General features: G+C 32.9%; 1 protein-coding gene across 3 annotated transcripts in view; it reads left to right on the top strand.

Moving 5' to 3' along the window:
* LOC127968662 (ephrin type-A receptor 8) overlaps positions 1–15,403 on the top strand; it is a 74,581-nt gene that overhangs the window by 25,716 nt on the left and 33,462 nt on the right. For all 3 annotated transcript variants that reach the window (XM_052569994.1, XM_052569993.1, XM_052569995.1), the window contains exon 3: positions 13,655–14,318. In XM_052569994.1, coding sequence (XP_052425954.1) covers positions 13,655–14,318 — 664 coding nt within the window. The remainder of the gene's footprint in view (positions 1–13,654; positions 14,319–15,403) is intronic.

Genomic DNA, 15,403 nt, shown 5'->3' with positions numbered 1-15,403 from the left:
TAATGATAATCATAATAATAATAATGATAATAATAATAATTTTTAATCTATACAACTTTACATACATTTTAACATATTTGTTTTCTTTTTATTTAATTTGCACATTTATTTAAAATATATAATTAAACATATCTAAATAATAACTAAATAAATTATAATTTGGATGTATTTAAATATATTTAATAAGTCAAATGTTTTTATTTATTTTTCTTCATTTAATATGCAAATTAAATGTAAATAAATAAATAAATAATGTTTACAAAGTTTAGTGTGTTTGTGTGTATATATATATATATATATATATATATATATATATATATATATATATAAACAAAATAGATTTTCATACATTTAGATATTTAACAAATACAAATAAGAATATAAATACATAAAATTTATATAACGTTTTATGATTTAAATATTTTCTTTTTCTTTATTTAATATACAAATTTATGCAAACAAATAAAATGTATATAAAGCTTAGTATATCATTTAAATATATTTGAAAATTAAAATAATTAATAAATAAATATAATTTTCATATATAATAGTCATATATTATATGTATTTTTCTTTAATATAATACAATTTTGAAAATGAATGAATGATTGTATGAATTAGTTAATGATATATACAAAGTTTAGTATATGATTTAAATATAATTTATAAAATGTTCATATTTAAATAAAATGTAACTAAAATTGATTTACATAAAATAAGGAAATAAAAATAAATATATCAAATTTATTCAAGGTTTTACATGATTATATTATTAAATATAATTAAATATTATCTTAAATCTTTTCTTTTTAACAGTTATATAAAACAAATTTGTTTACAAATATAGATTAAATATACAGCATGTGGCTTGTTATATATATTATTATCAAGCTATTAAAATATTTTGTTTTAATAGCTTGCACTACACTTATTAAATTAATTATTGTATATCTTTTAATGCACTTTTGTGTGCATTTTGTGTGCAACTCTTTTGTACACGTTAGTATGAATGAAAAATGAGAATGGGCTGCATTCTCAGCAGTAACCTGACAAAAGGAATAAAAGCCTTCTCAAACTCCGGCCCGGGGAGATGGATTAAAATTGGATTAAACCAGCACCTTGACTATGAAATCCATCACGTTCCCTCATGCAAGCAGGAGGCTTATGGAAGTTTGTGCGAGCATAAAGCAGAAAGAAGTGATGAGGAGCTGACATGGACTGAAAAGTGAAGAATCTGCGCTCTTTTTAACCTCCTCTTGTGTGTGCAGTTCACACCTGTTGCATGTGTGATAATATTTTGAATTAGCTTCTGTTTTCATCTTAATTTTAGCCATTTTGTTATGTGCTTTTGTAATTTATATTAGTTTTATTATTATTGTTATTATTATTATTATTGTATTTATTTAAAAAAAATTTTTATATCTATTTCAGTTTCATTTTGAATAATGTTAGTACCTCAACTTATTTTACTTCAGTTAGCTGCCAAGACAATATTTCTCATTTTTGTGATGATCAAGGTAGTGCTTTTCAATCTAATATTTATATTGATTTGTATTTGAGCATCATTTACAACTGAATCGAGGATGCTTTTAAATTCCAGTTAATTTCCAGAATTCTAATTGAATTGGAATGGATTCCTAGCAGACATACATCATGCAGAATTTCAGAATGCAGCAAGTTGAAAAATCTAGTACGTGTGACGTATTTTTTGGACTATAAGTCAAACCTAAGTATAAGTCGCATCAGTCCAAAAATACGTCATGACGATGAAAAAAAAACATATATAAGTCGCACTGGACTTTAAGTCGCATTTATTTAGAACCAAGCACCAAGAGAAAACATTACCATCTACAGCCGTGAAAGGGCGCTCTATGTTTTCAGTGTAAACTACAGGAGAACTGAGCAGAATAGAGCGCCCTCTCACGGCTGGAGATGGTAATGTTTTCTCTTGTTTCATTTCTCTTGGTTCATTTCTCATTCATTTCTCTGGTTCATGTCAAATTAATTTTGATAAATAAGTCGCACCTGACTATAAGTCGCAGGACCCGCCAAACTATGAAAAAAAATGCAGTGCTGAAAAAAATTCAGAAAATTCAGTGCTGATCATCGATAGTTATAGTCAGTGTTGGAAGTAAGGCATTACTAACACGAGTTACATAATCAGATTACTTTTTTTCAAGTAACTAGTAAAGTAATGCTTTACTTTTTAATTTACAAGAAAATATCTGAGATACTTTTTTTTTTTTTTTTAAGTAACGCCAGTTACTTTGTTTTACCATTTATTGACAGACAAGTCCCCATATTGGGATAAATCGAAAGTGTGCACTGTGTGAACATGATGTAGTCCTAGAATAAATGTGAATGTGCATTAATTCATCTCACTCACAATTTAGATTTAGTATTCATCAGAATAAATTAAAACTGTGAAATGACGCACACCTGCAATAATTAAATATGTTAATTAACACAAATGTGTCTAATCCCATTTATTAACCAGTGACTTTGCATCTGACCTTTAATGATCCAGTTCAACCATACTAATTAGACTTTAGATAAACCGACAATTGTGCTTCATTGTTTTTTATTGCTGAAGAGTGTTGAACCTTCTTCTCTTGTGTTACAGACGTGAACAATTTTTCCTTCAGCCTGAGGTTTATTCATTACACTTTTTAGTGTGAAAGGGCTTTTGCATTTGCTATAAATATAACTTTTTATGTTAAAAACAATCAAGCCCTACTCATAATTAAAAAGTAATGCAAAATTTACGTAAAGCATTACTTTCCATTAAAAGTAACTAAGTAACATAATTAGTTACTTTTTTAGGGAGTAACGCAATATTGTAATGCATTACTTTTCAAAGTAACTTTCCCCAACACTGGTTATAGTGATGCTTACCTTAGTGGACGTTTTCTCAGTTGCTAGGCCAATCGAAGTATTAAATATTTAATCCAGGCTTACTTACATAAATGTGGCTCTAATGATAGATGCCTGGTGCTAGGTTTGTGTCTGAATGTATTGTTATGGATCCTCACCGCAGTCAGCCGGCCCTGAATCATTTATGGAGCTTCGTGAACTCATAGTGAGATGTCTTTTTACAGTCCAACTGAAGCTGGCAGTGAGACGGCTGACCCCGCACCGACCCCTGGCAGATATCTCAGCCTTCCGCACATTCCTGCAGGCCTCCAGTCGCCTTCGGCTGTCACTAAGCCAAATCAGTCAGGCCCTTGACAGCTGCTGTCCGATGACTTCATTATGCTCCTATCTGGCTCATGTTTGCCGTGACACGTCTATTGACACCCACCTCCTTTTCCACCCACCCACCACAATCGATAGCAGTGATAAGGCAGACGGAGACGATGAGAAATGGAGTTTGAGAGGGAGATGATATGGATGGATCTAGATGTCCGCCCACTCCCACCGTTCCCGCCAAACACGTCTCCAGATGTCACCCTGCGCTGTCGCATGGATACACAGCGTTACTTTGGGAGTGAATGCAGCACCTGAATGCCGTCGGAACAGTCATGCATGTTTCGCTGTCACAGACGCGCAATGATTGCATCTTGCTGTATCCACGTCAGGGCTGCTTGCAAAGGACTAAGAAACACCCTCGGGTGCCACACAGCAAACTTTAATGCATTAAAAGTGAGTAAATGAATGCTGGGTAAATGCGTGACCAGCATTCAAACTAAGCAAGCAATAAACCATAGTCTCAGATAATATTAAATTGTAAAATATAACATTAATTTATGTTTTCTGAAGAAATTTTGAAAAATATATAAAAAAATATGTAAATACTAAATCAACCTACATTTAAAACTCTAGAATTAATAGTAAAAAGTATATAAAACTATGTTGTAAATGTGTATATATATATATATATATATATATATATATATATATATATATATATATATATATATATATATATATACATATATATATATGCTTTTTACGATACAAATCATTGCAAAGCAACTTTACAGAAAATGTAGTTATAAAATATACGATATTTAGTAGTAGCTTATAAGTGGTGACTGTCAGTTTGTGCGCATATGACAGGAATTTTCAGAAAAAATGTATACAGGACGTAGTCAGCCAGACAATGGACATTATTAACAGCAATTATTATATGATTCATTCACACTTATAGCAATATTTGTTAGTTCTGTTTGTTGATTCAGGGTTAGCATCACCTGTGGTCCTCTGAGGGTCAGCATCATCTCTTCTCCGGTGTTCTGGATCCAGACTGGAGCTTGTGTAAATCACGGGATGTGAATCCCGTGGCAAAACAGAGAAATGAATAGAGACATCATTAGCATAGCTGCTGTTCCAACAACGTAAGATTAATTAGTTTAACCCAAGCTAAAGAATAAGAATGCACATTTGATCAGATGCAACTACACTCACAATTTAAGAGATACATTATTCGAATGCTTGGTGAAAGAGATGTGTTTTTAATCTAGATTTAAACAGAGAGAGTGTGTCTGAACCCCGAACATTATCAGGAGGCCTATTCCAGAGTTTAGGAGCCAAATGTGAGAAAGCTCTACCTCCTTTAGTGGACTTAGCTATCCGAGGAACTACCAAAAGTCCAGTGTTTTGTGACCTTAGGGAGCGTGATGGATTGTAGCATGGTATAAGGCTAGTTAGGTACGCAGGAGCTAAACCATTCAGGGCCTTATAGGTACGAATACCATAGGACCTGCCCCAGATTGCTACCCTAAACCCTCGCAGTCTTCCTCGGAGTCCACACTTTTGGGATGAAATGTTGCTTTGACAGTCGGGTAGAAGTCTGCCGTGGAGTATACAGAGTGCAGGGTGTGCATCGAGGGTGCACAGCAGCCACAAAAGCAAGCAAAAATGATGAATTGGACACCCTATAGGCTTTGAAGACACTTGTTGTTGTTTCTTATGTATTTATAGACTTGTGCCATTGAACCATGTTGTTTAAATGCAATATCACACTAGCCATTAGTTGTATTTTGCCGTATATTGGCATGCCGTGATTACCTACATCTTAATCACAGCAATGCCAATATACAGCCATATCGCATTGCTAAGAGTGTGATATTGCTCATATATAGTATGGAAATAATGTATGAATACACTATAAAATTGTAAAAAGTAAATTTACTGTATTACTATGAAGGAATTTTCTGTAATGTTTTTTTTTTTTTTTTTAAACAGGTGTTTCATCTGTATTTTGAAGTTTAGATTTTTCTAAACTTACTGTATCTTGTCTAAACACAGGTCTGTGAGGTTCTGATAGTTTAATGGTGGTTCTCTTTTGGAGTAATTACATTGAGAAAAAAAAAGTCTACTTATCTACCTGGAACAGCTTCATCTTATTAAAAGGAGCAGGACATCCTCTCTCTCTCTTTCCTTCTGTCTGCTCAGGAACACAGGAGCTTGAATAAATACTGATATTTCATCACCTCTGAAGTAGTGAAGGGAAAGCAAAGGTCTTGAGCAAATATTTAGTAGGGTCCAGAAGGTTGGTAGATGTTTGTTGTCAAGAAAATGTGTTTGTACAAGAGCATTATATCAGTGGTCAGTGAAGACATCTGCTCAGAGGAAAAATGAATTGCTCTTTCATAGCACAGGAGACTTACTGGAGTTCTGTGTTTAAAATAATAGTTCACCCAAAAATAAACATTTGCTGAGAGTTTACTCACCCTCAGGCCATCCAAGGTGTAAATAAATGTAATGAATGTATGCATTTAGCAGACACTTTCATCTAAAGTGACTTACAGTGCATTCAGACTATACATTTTCTGTATAGTGTGTGTATTCCCTGGATGAGTGTATTTCTTCATCAGAACAGATTTGTAGAAATGTAGCACTGCATCATTTGCTCACCAATGGATCCTCTGCAGTGAATGGGTGCCGTCAGAATGAGAGTCCAAACGGCTGATAAAACATAATCCACAAGTACTGTAATCCACATGAATCCAACACGTAATGTCTCATAAAGGAAAAAGCCATATTTCCATCATTAGCAGTGTTTCCATCATTAAGATGTTAAACTTTAAAGCATTGTTTAAAGTTAAAATAAAAATTCTCTATCTATAATGCTTTCTTAAGTAAATAAGCCGTTTAGTCTGAATCAGGTGAGAACTTTGCACAGATCAAGCACGGTCTAGAAAACGAAACCATTTAAAACCGCTCTACACAAATATGGTGGTGGATTTTGATTTGAGAGGAAAACAAGGGCTGGACTTTTTCCACTTGAGGAAGCTTTATTATTAATCATGGACTCATATTTTTGCAGGTAGTGACAGTTTAATCTTTAAATGCCATAATGATTTATTTGTTTCTTACAAACGTGTAGATTTTTACTTCGAGGCATTAACTGATGGACTGGAGTGGTGCGGATTACTGTGGTGTTTTTATCAGCTGTTTGGGCTCTCATTCTGACGGCACCCATTCACTGCAGAGGATCCACTGGTGAGCAAGGAAAGGAATTAATCTAAGTACAACTTAGAGAAATAAAAGCAATCTGAAATGAGTGAATAGTTGACATGCAATGTGAACATATAGCTCTAAACTAAATGTGGATAGCTGCATAAATCATTTAATGTTTGCACGAATGTAATATTGAGAGACTTTTGATGGCAGACTTTGGTATCTTAGCAAATCCGAGCACCTTATTTTCATTTAATAAAGCACTTTCAACATTGAGAAATGTCCCTAGAGAAAATAAAATCCCCACATTATTGGATAAGAATACACTGCAATCTGTTTTTGCCTGTTTTTACAGAGATAGTTCAACCAAAAAATACTTTTGTCATAATTTACTGACATTAATGTCATTTCAAACCTGTATGACTTTCTTTCTTACAGCTAAAAAAAATCTAAAAGAGTGTAGTAAAGGATGACAGAATTTTCATTTTTGGGTGAACTGTGCCTTTAAGTTAACCAGCCAAACCCTGACACCGTGGTACTTCTCTGTTAGTGTTATTTGCACATTATTTTGGGAAAATGCTTACTGTAGATTTGTACAGAAGAAGTGGGAACAAATGCTGTTTGTGTGAGTATTTTTTGGTGACATCTTCCATGAATGACTCCTGGGATGTGTTTTTGAATTGCTTTAATTCTCTAATGACTGCATGTATGTCTGCAGCTGTTTGTTCAGTGCTGCGCTCGTTCCAGGAACAACGGCACGGATTATGAATGGATGTATTCAGGAGAACGATCTCCCCTGGTTCTGCACTGACGGCTTTGACATGTCCCATAAAAATGAACCAAAAAAAAAAAATGAGACACTACAATATATTATTCATACAAGGATGGCAAAAGTGAGTTAATGAGGGCCCCTGCATACATACATAGGGAGAATTTGGACCTATATTAGTTATTTTTTTTATTTTATAATTATATTTCTGTACATTATTGTGTTTAGTTTTATTATTATATTAATATAATTAGAAAAAAAATGTCATCTATATTTTCTGTAAAGCTGTCATGAAGCTGTGAATAATTTATTGATAATCCATTTTTAATGTATAATATAATGTAATTATTTAATGAATATAAGTTAACATTACATTATTATATTAATAATATATAGTTAAACACATTTTATATATTAATTAATTTATAATGAATTTATAATGTAAAGTATTTTTTATGAATTATATATTTTTTTTGTTTTGTAATTCTTGTAATAATGTTCTTCAAGTGTGAGTTTCTCATTGAATAAAAGTTTTTTTGTTTCCCATGATCTGAGAAGCCATGGATCTGCATTTAAATAATACCTTTATATCGATATGGAGATTATGCAGATTAGTTCAATTTACATAAAAAGTGTCTCTATTAGATGAAAAATATCGGAGCAGCAGGATTTCCATTGTGGCTCATTGTACCGTCACTTTGATTCATTTCAATCATTTTCTCTCACTGATCGTCTAATATGTGATGTAGCTAAAACAAAAAGCAGACTTTTATCGGAAACCTCATGAAAGAACTAAGCGAATTACCCGCAGCCCTCGAGCCGACCTGCAAAGTGTTAGATTTGAACAGACTCTCTAATCTAATCATTAGTGAAAGGACAAATTAAATTTAACTGCTAAAGACTCAAAGTGGGAGGCTGGTTACGGTGTTCGCTCGAATCCAACATTTTAATTACCGCATCGGGCTTTTCCTAGTTTCCCCATGGGAAGCGTGGGCCGAGGTGAGGCCAGGGAAGCGAGGAAATCTGCTGCTTTGGAAGATGTTCTCGTGAGGAGGGGCCAAGTTCACGGTGGCCGAGCTCAAGGCTCCTCTGAGGTCAGCGGTTTCCCTTTCAATTAGGACGGTCCTGTCCGTAATGTATTCAGAGGAGGAGATCTACCCAAGGCCAGTGGGAGCTGAATGCTAGTGTACTGGCTTTACTCTGACGGCCTTAAACCTCTGCTTTTTCAACCACTGTTTATACATTAACACTTTTGCCCTTGTTAGCAATGAAACGATTTAGTAAAACATGTTTTGACTGATAAAAAAGCAATGTATGATTTTTACATTTTAGATTTCCATTTTTCTTTCTTCCTTTCTTTCAGTTTTCGCATTTATTTTAGTACTTTAACTTTTTTTCTCCCTGTTGGTTGTCAAGGTCATTGCCAATAGCAAATTTTTCTTAAGGGTTTTGAAAATATCATATATATATATATATATATATATATATATATATATATATATATATATATATATATATATATATATATATATATAATTTCGGTTTTATTTTGAATGAACTAAACTACTTTTAATATTATATTATGATTGCCTTGCCCACTTGTAGTATCTGTTTAAACACATCCCAGCCTTGTTTTATGTCTCCTGATATTTATCTGGCTGTATATCATGTAAGGGTTTGTAATAATATCCATAGATGAGAAAATAGATGTGAGATTAGCCTTGAAGAGTATCAGGCTAATAACAGAACATCCCGAGGCTCTCCACAGGCCGCAAAACCATCATTTTTTCATAACAACATACTGCTACGTGATGCTATTTTGCTGCTACTACTACGACTATGGCACAGATGCAGATGTGAAACCTTTACCATTATTTTAGTATTGTTTATATAATATTATTATATGTATTCATATTTTGATTTAGTTCTTTTTAAATGTATTCATTTATAGAATGACAAATTTTCTGTTTTTATTTTAATTGTTGTTTTTAAATTAACTTATTTAATTAATTATTTATTTATTTATTTTAGTGCTGTCACATGATTAATCGTGATTAATTGCATCCAAAATAAGTTTTTGTTTACAGTACATAATGTATGTGTATACTGTGTATATTTATTATCCACACATAATTACACACAAAATGAAAATTTTAAAATAATTTCCATGTATTTCCATGTATATATTTATATTAATATAATTGATATTATATATAAATATTTTAAATGTAAAAACATAATATATTTTTCTTAAATATATACATGCATTTATTTTGGATGTGTTCACGAATAATCTTGACAGCATTAATTTATTTTGATTTAATTTATCTATAAGTTTTAGTTGCTTATTTTATTTCAGTTGGTAGCCAAGGCATTGGACAACTGGCAATTTTCACTTTTTTATATACAATTATTTATATTTACATTTCATTTCAGTGTTATTTCAATTTTAATTGTATTATTTTAATTAATTAATTGAATTGAATTTTAATAAATTTTTTAAGCACCAAAAACTAATTTATGGTAAATAAACTGGCAGCTGTGCCTGTCAGAACTTTACTGTAAAAAATACAGTAGCAACATTTTAAAATATTACAGATTAAATTTTTTTATTTATATTTTTAACTGTGTGCATTAAAAAAAAAAAAAAAAAAAAAAAAGTTGCTGTTAAACTGACAGCCAAAAGATGTAGCACAAAAACACATTTATTTCAATTAAAAACAATCTACAAATGTGAGCAGTCACATACTGTAGGCAGTTCTGGGAATTTTCGCTGCAAATTATAAGATGACTTGCTCTTTTTCACTTCCAAAAACTGTACATTTAAGAATATTTTACTCTAAAACTACGTGGATGTATTTTAATTCAAAGTTGCTAGCTATAAACATTTAGTTTTAATCATTAGTAACTAATCAGAAACCTAACCACAGAAGATGTCAGTTTACACTAATAGTGACTATATCATGTTGTTTGCACATTGTAATACAGCATCATTCATTCTTCACAGTTTTCCTATAGTTTTCTGAGCTTCATCATCTGTCCACTCAGTCTATCCAGCAGCGCTCTGTTTGTAATTAGCAGTGAATATTCATTGCTGGCTCGCAGAGCTCCAGAGATGAAAGCCGTGCTGTGTGGCGGCACGTAGTGGTCCTCCTCACGAGGCTCTACGCAGTCGACTGGATGTCTTTCACAGCGCCGCTAGCCTTCAACTCTCTGCTTCACTATTTCATGAGCAGGAGCAAAGAGAAGAGCTAAATACCCACAGACAGCTCTATCAAAATAAGGCCTTCACAGAGGACGGCCGTCCATACACTCTGCTTACACCGAGGAGAGAAGACTGCTGTTGTTCTTGACCGTCTACCTGAAAGTCACTTGTGTTCACGCTGATGAAAGCTGTAAAGCATATTTCAGCAGTGTTTCTGGAAGTCTCGAGGAACCCAGATTTTAATTATTTATCATCAGTGTTGAGGAAGCTGCTTCATGAATGGCAAGCTCCTGTATTTATTTCAAGCAGGGATAGAGAATAGTTACATTCTGCTGTTTTTGACTCTGTATATCCTGTGAAGTGGCATATTTTCTTATTAATTTATAATAAGATATATATACTGCAAGGGAAGGGAGGCAGTGTCTCCTCAAAAAGTTGGATAAGAAAGGAATCGATATAATAAGATGGCTCAAAAATGACTAAATATGACATTAAAAGTCTAAAAAGTCACTTGTTTTTATAAAGTAACACTGTCCAACAGTGAAACCAGCAGGTATAGTTACAGCGGAGTCTTGCCTCCCTTCGGTCCATTGACTTTCTTCATAGACCCTAAAGCTGGAGGCTCATTGAGATGTATGGAGGGAAGTCACATGAGAGGAGGCAATGCCTTCGTCGCGCTATAGTTGGATATGTTCGGTTATGTTGGTTCCTGCAATTTTTGTGTGAGCTTTTGGTCTGAATTAAGAAAATTATGCCGTTATTGGCTAATTATAAAGTAAGTAAACAACTAAATATCACTACTTTGTGTCACGTCAAAATAAAACTTGAAATGGTCTGAAAACGTGATGACTGCATCAGTTTTAGTTCAGTATGATGAAATGAAAGATGTATCTTTGTGTCTGTGGCACAAAGCTTTTATGATAATCACCCGAAAATGAGTTGACTATTAAAAAGGACAGCTGAACATCAGTAAACACACACACACACAAAAAATAAAATAAATAAATAAATATATATATATATTGGTAACATTTTACAATACGGTGTCATTTAATGATTTAACTAACATGAAGAAACAATGAACATTTATTACAGTATTTATTAATCTGTTTACATTAGTTAATACAAATACATTTGTTCATTGTTAGTTCACAGTGCACAGACTAATGTTCAGAAACACAACTTTTCATTTTAATAATTCATTAGTAAATGTTTAAACTAATATTAACTAAGATTAATAAATGCTGTAGAAGTAGGCTATTGTTTATTCGTAGTTCATGTTAACTAAAGTCGTTAACTAATGTTAACTAATCAAACCTTATTGTAAACTGTTTCCAGAATATTGTTCAAAATGTTACAGCCTTTATTATTTTGGAATAAATATAAAAGTGCAAAAAACACTATAAAATATATAATTATTGTTAAAATATTAAATTAAATAAAAATATATATTAATAAAATGCAAAATATAATTATATTTGTTAAATTTTTTATGTAATGTATGTATATATATATTTATATATTTATATTTATTTATTCAATAACCCTTATTGTTTCTGAACCAGAACTTTGCAAGTTTTCAATTTATTATTTATAATATAATATAAGCTTTCTTAAATAGCTTCTTTGCAGTTAGTTTCAAGTAAGAACTATTTGCATTACAAACAATGATTATGATAATAAATTAAAATAATATGATTACAAAAAGAAGTAAAATAACTGGATTTTGGATTTTAGTATTTTGAAAACAGCTCATGCTACTGAATAGTGTAGCAACAACTTTTAGTTATTTTGTCATCCGGCACAGTCATGTATTGGTTTGGTGTTCTGTGACCAATACAGTTGATGGTTGTGGACGGCTTCATTCACATTGTTCAGCATTTCCATTTTTGCTTCAGGCTCATGATATGAATTTTTAAGTTCATTTGCAACTCATAATAAAATATTTATTCATGCCTGATTATTTGCACTGCATAAGAAACTGCTTAAACCGCACAAAACCACCCATGAATAACAAGGGATTCTGAACGTTATTAAGGAAATGCAGGCCACATTCATCATGATATTAATCTTATGCACTGCAATGCATATGTAAACGTTTTAAAGAAGCTCTCACGCACGTTCCTGTGAAAAGTGATATGCTGCTGAAATAATAATGGACTGATTTGTAAGAATCTTCACACTGTAAATAAGTAAATCCACGAATAAGTCCTCTGTCATCTTAAAGAGATGTTTTGCAAACAACACATTTCAAGCGTGTAGGTTCACTTTTTTTCTATATTCCACTGGCTTTATTTTATTTTATTTTATTTTATTTATTAAGATTTGATATATAGATAGATAGATAGATAGATAGATAGATAGATAGATAGATAGATAGATAGATAGATAGATGCTTTATTTGTTTATTATGTTTTGAGCACTGCCTAAAATAACTATACACACACACACACACACACATACATATATACACATACACACAAACACACATATATATTGTTTTAGGCAGTGATCAAATCATAAACAGTTTAATATTTAAACAAATTAATCATCTATCTATCTATCATCTATCTTTCTATCTATCTATCTATCTATCTATCTATCTATCTATCTATCTATCTATCTATCTATCTATCTATCTATCTATCTATCTATCTATATATCTATCTATCTATCTATCTATCTATCTATCAATCTATCTATCTATCTATAAAAAACTATAAAATAAATAAAATAAAACTTAATTGTAATAACAAAATACAACAAAATTAATTTTAATAATCAAAAATTAATTTTAATAATGAATTTTATATATATATATATATATATATATATATATATATATATATATATATATATATATATATATATATATAAATCAAAAACCGAAATAAATCTGAATTAAATTAAAAATTTAATTTTGTATTGATTTTAATTTTATTTATTTATTTATATGCTATTATACTATACTATTATTGTTAATATTTTCTGTTATCTTATTTTTTGTTTTTATTTAAAGTTTTAGTAATTTTGCTTTGTGTTTTTGGCATTTTTTTATAATTATTACTTTTTAATTTTTATTTAAAGTTATTTGTGAACTTTAACGAAAATTGGAAATGTTGCAATGCCAACTAGCTGAAAAAAATACTTTTTTAAAATCTGTTTTTTAAATTTATGTTTATTTCATTTAAAGTAACGATTAAAAAAAAATATATATTTTTTTTTTTAGTTTTAGTTAGTGCTATAAACCCTAATTATCTTTGTTTCTTTGCCAGTGGGATGCAATCAATGAAATGGACGAGTATTTCAGCCCCATCCACACGTACCAGGTGTGCAACGTTATGAGCCCGAGTCAGAACAACTGGCTCCGGACCAACTGGATCCAACGAGATGGCGCGCGGCGCATCTACATCGAGATGAAGTTCACGCTGCGAGACTGCAATAGCATGCCAGGCGTGCTCGGTACCTGCAAGGAGACCTTTAACCTCTACTACTACGAGACCGACCGCGATGTTGGCACCACCATCTGGGAGAGTCAGTTTTCCAAGATCGACACCATCGCGGCCGACGAGAGTTTCACCAACGTGGACCTGGGGGTGAGGAGACTCAAGCTCAACACTGAGATCCGCGGCGTCGGGCCGCTCAGCAAACGTGGCTTCTACTTGGCCTTCCAGGATATAGGAGCCTGCATCGCAGTCGTGTCCGTCCGAGTCTATTACAAACGCTGCACGGGAATGGCTCGCAACCTGGCCATCTTCACGGACGTGGTCACGGGGGCAGACTCGTCCTCGCTGGTGGAGGTCAGAGGTCAGTGCGTGGACCACGCCGAGGAGAGGGACACTCCTAAGATGTACTGCAGCGCTGAAGGCGAGTGGCTCGTTCCTATTGGACGATGTGTGTGCAGCGCCGGCTTTGAGGAGCACAGAGACAACTGCATTGGTGAGTGACAATATTATTTTGCATACATTTTGAATAACTCAGACCAATGGATTTTTTTACATTACCCAGTCCAACTGATGATATTCTGGTCACTAGATGCAGCTTGAGTCTCTTCTTCAGCTGAAGGAAATTGTTTCTGCCCGTTATATTATCTGCTAGAATAGGAGGGTGTGAGGATGTTGAGGATGTTGCATGTGTTGGATAATTAGGGATAGAGGTTTGTAAAAATCAGTAGACTTAGTCTATATGTGTGGGTGTGGGTATACACATTTGTGTGTGGATGAAAATGTCTTGTGGATGTCGGAGGTCAGAGGAGAATGGGCAGATTGGTTAAAGATGATAGAAAGGTAACAGATGGGCTACAGCAGTAGAAGACCACACCGGGAGCTGCTCCTGTCAGCTAAGAACAGAAAACAGAGGCTACAATTCACACAGGCTCACCAAAACTAGACAATAGAAGATTGAAAAAAACGTGGCCTGGTCTGATGAGTCTAGATTTCTGCTGCGATTCAGATGGTAGGGTCAGAACTTGGCGTAAAGAACATGAAAGTATGGATCCATCCTGCCTTGTCTCAATGGTTCAGGCTGGTTGTGGTGTAATGGATTGGGGGATAATTTCTTGGCACACTTTGGGCCCCTTAGTACCAACTGATCATTGTTTATACACCACAGCCTACCGGAGTATTGTTACTGCTGACCATGTCCATCTCCAATTTCCCAGATTCACATTGTTATCTCTAATTATTTTATAGCAACTGAATTCAGTTACTTATCCTATAGTTACATCATTAAGCCTGGAACCATCAACATTATCTATGAGGTTTTTAAGGCTTACTTCATTTTGTAATCACAGAGAAAAGACTCTCAAAAACATTGTGAGTATAAGTTTATCATAAAACCCCTAAATGTCTCTACAGTCTACTCAGACTCATAGTGCTTTTTGGAAACTCGACCCACTGGCATAAAGTTGGTTTTGCGCTAGACGCTCGATATTCGCAAGTTTAGAGACCATCTGTAAGGTTACATACGACATTGGTATATGCATTATAGATTTTTTATATTTATAAAATAACCTCAAATCATAT

Source organism: Carassius gibelio, chromosome B11 (genome assembly GCF_023724105.1).
Source record: "Carassius gibelio isolate Cgi1373 ecotype wild population from Czech Republic chromosome B11, carGib1.2-hapl.c, whole genome shotgun sequence".
NCBI lineage: Eukaryota > Metazoa > Chordata > Actinopteri > Cypriniformes > Cyprinidae > Carassius > Carassius gibelio.
This window is presented reverse-complemented; position numbering and strand designations above follow the sequence as displayed.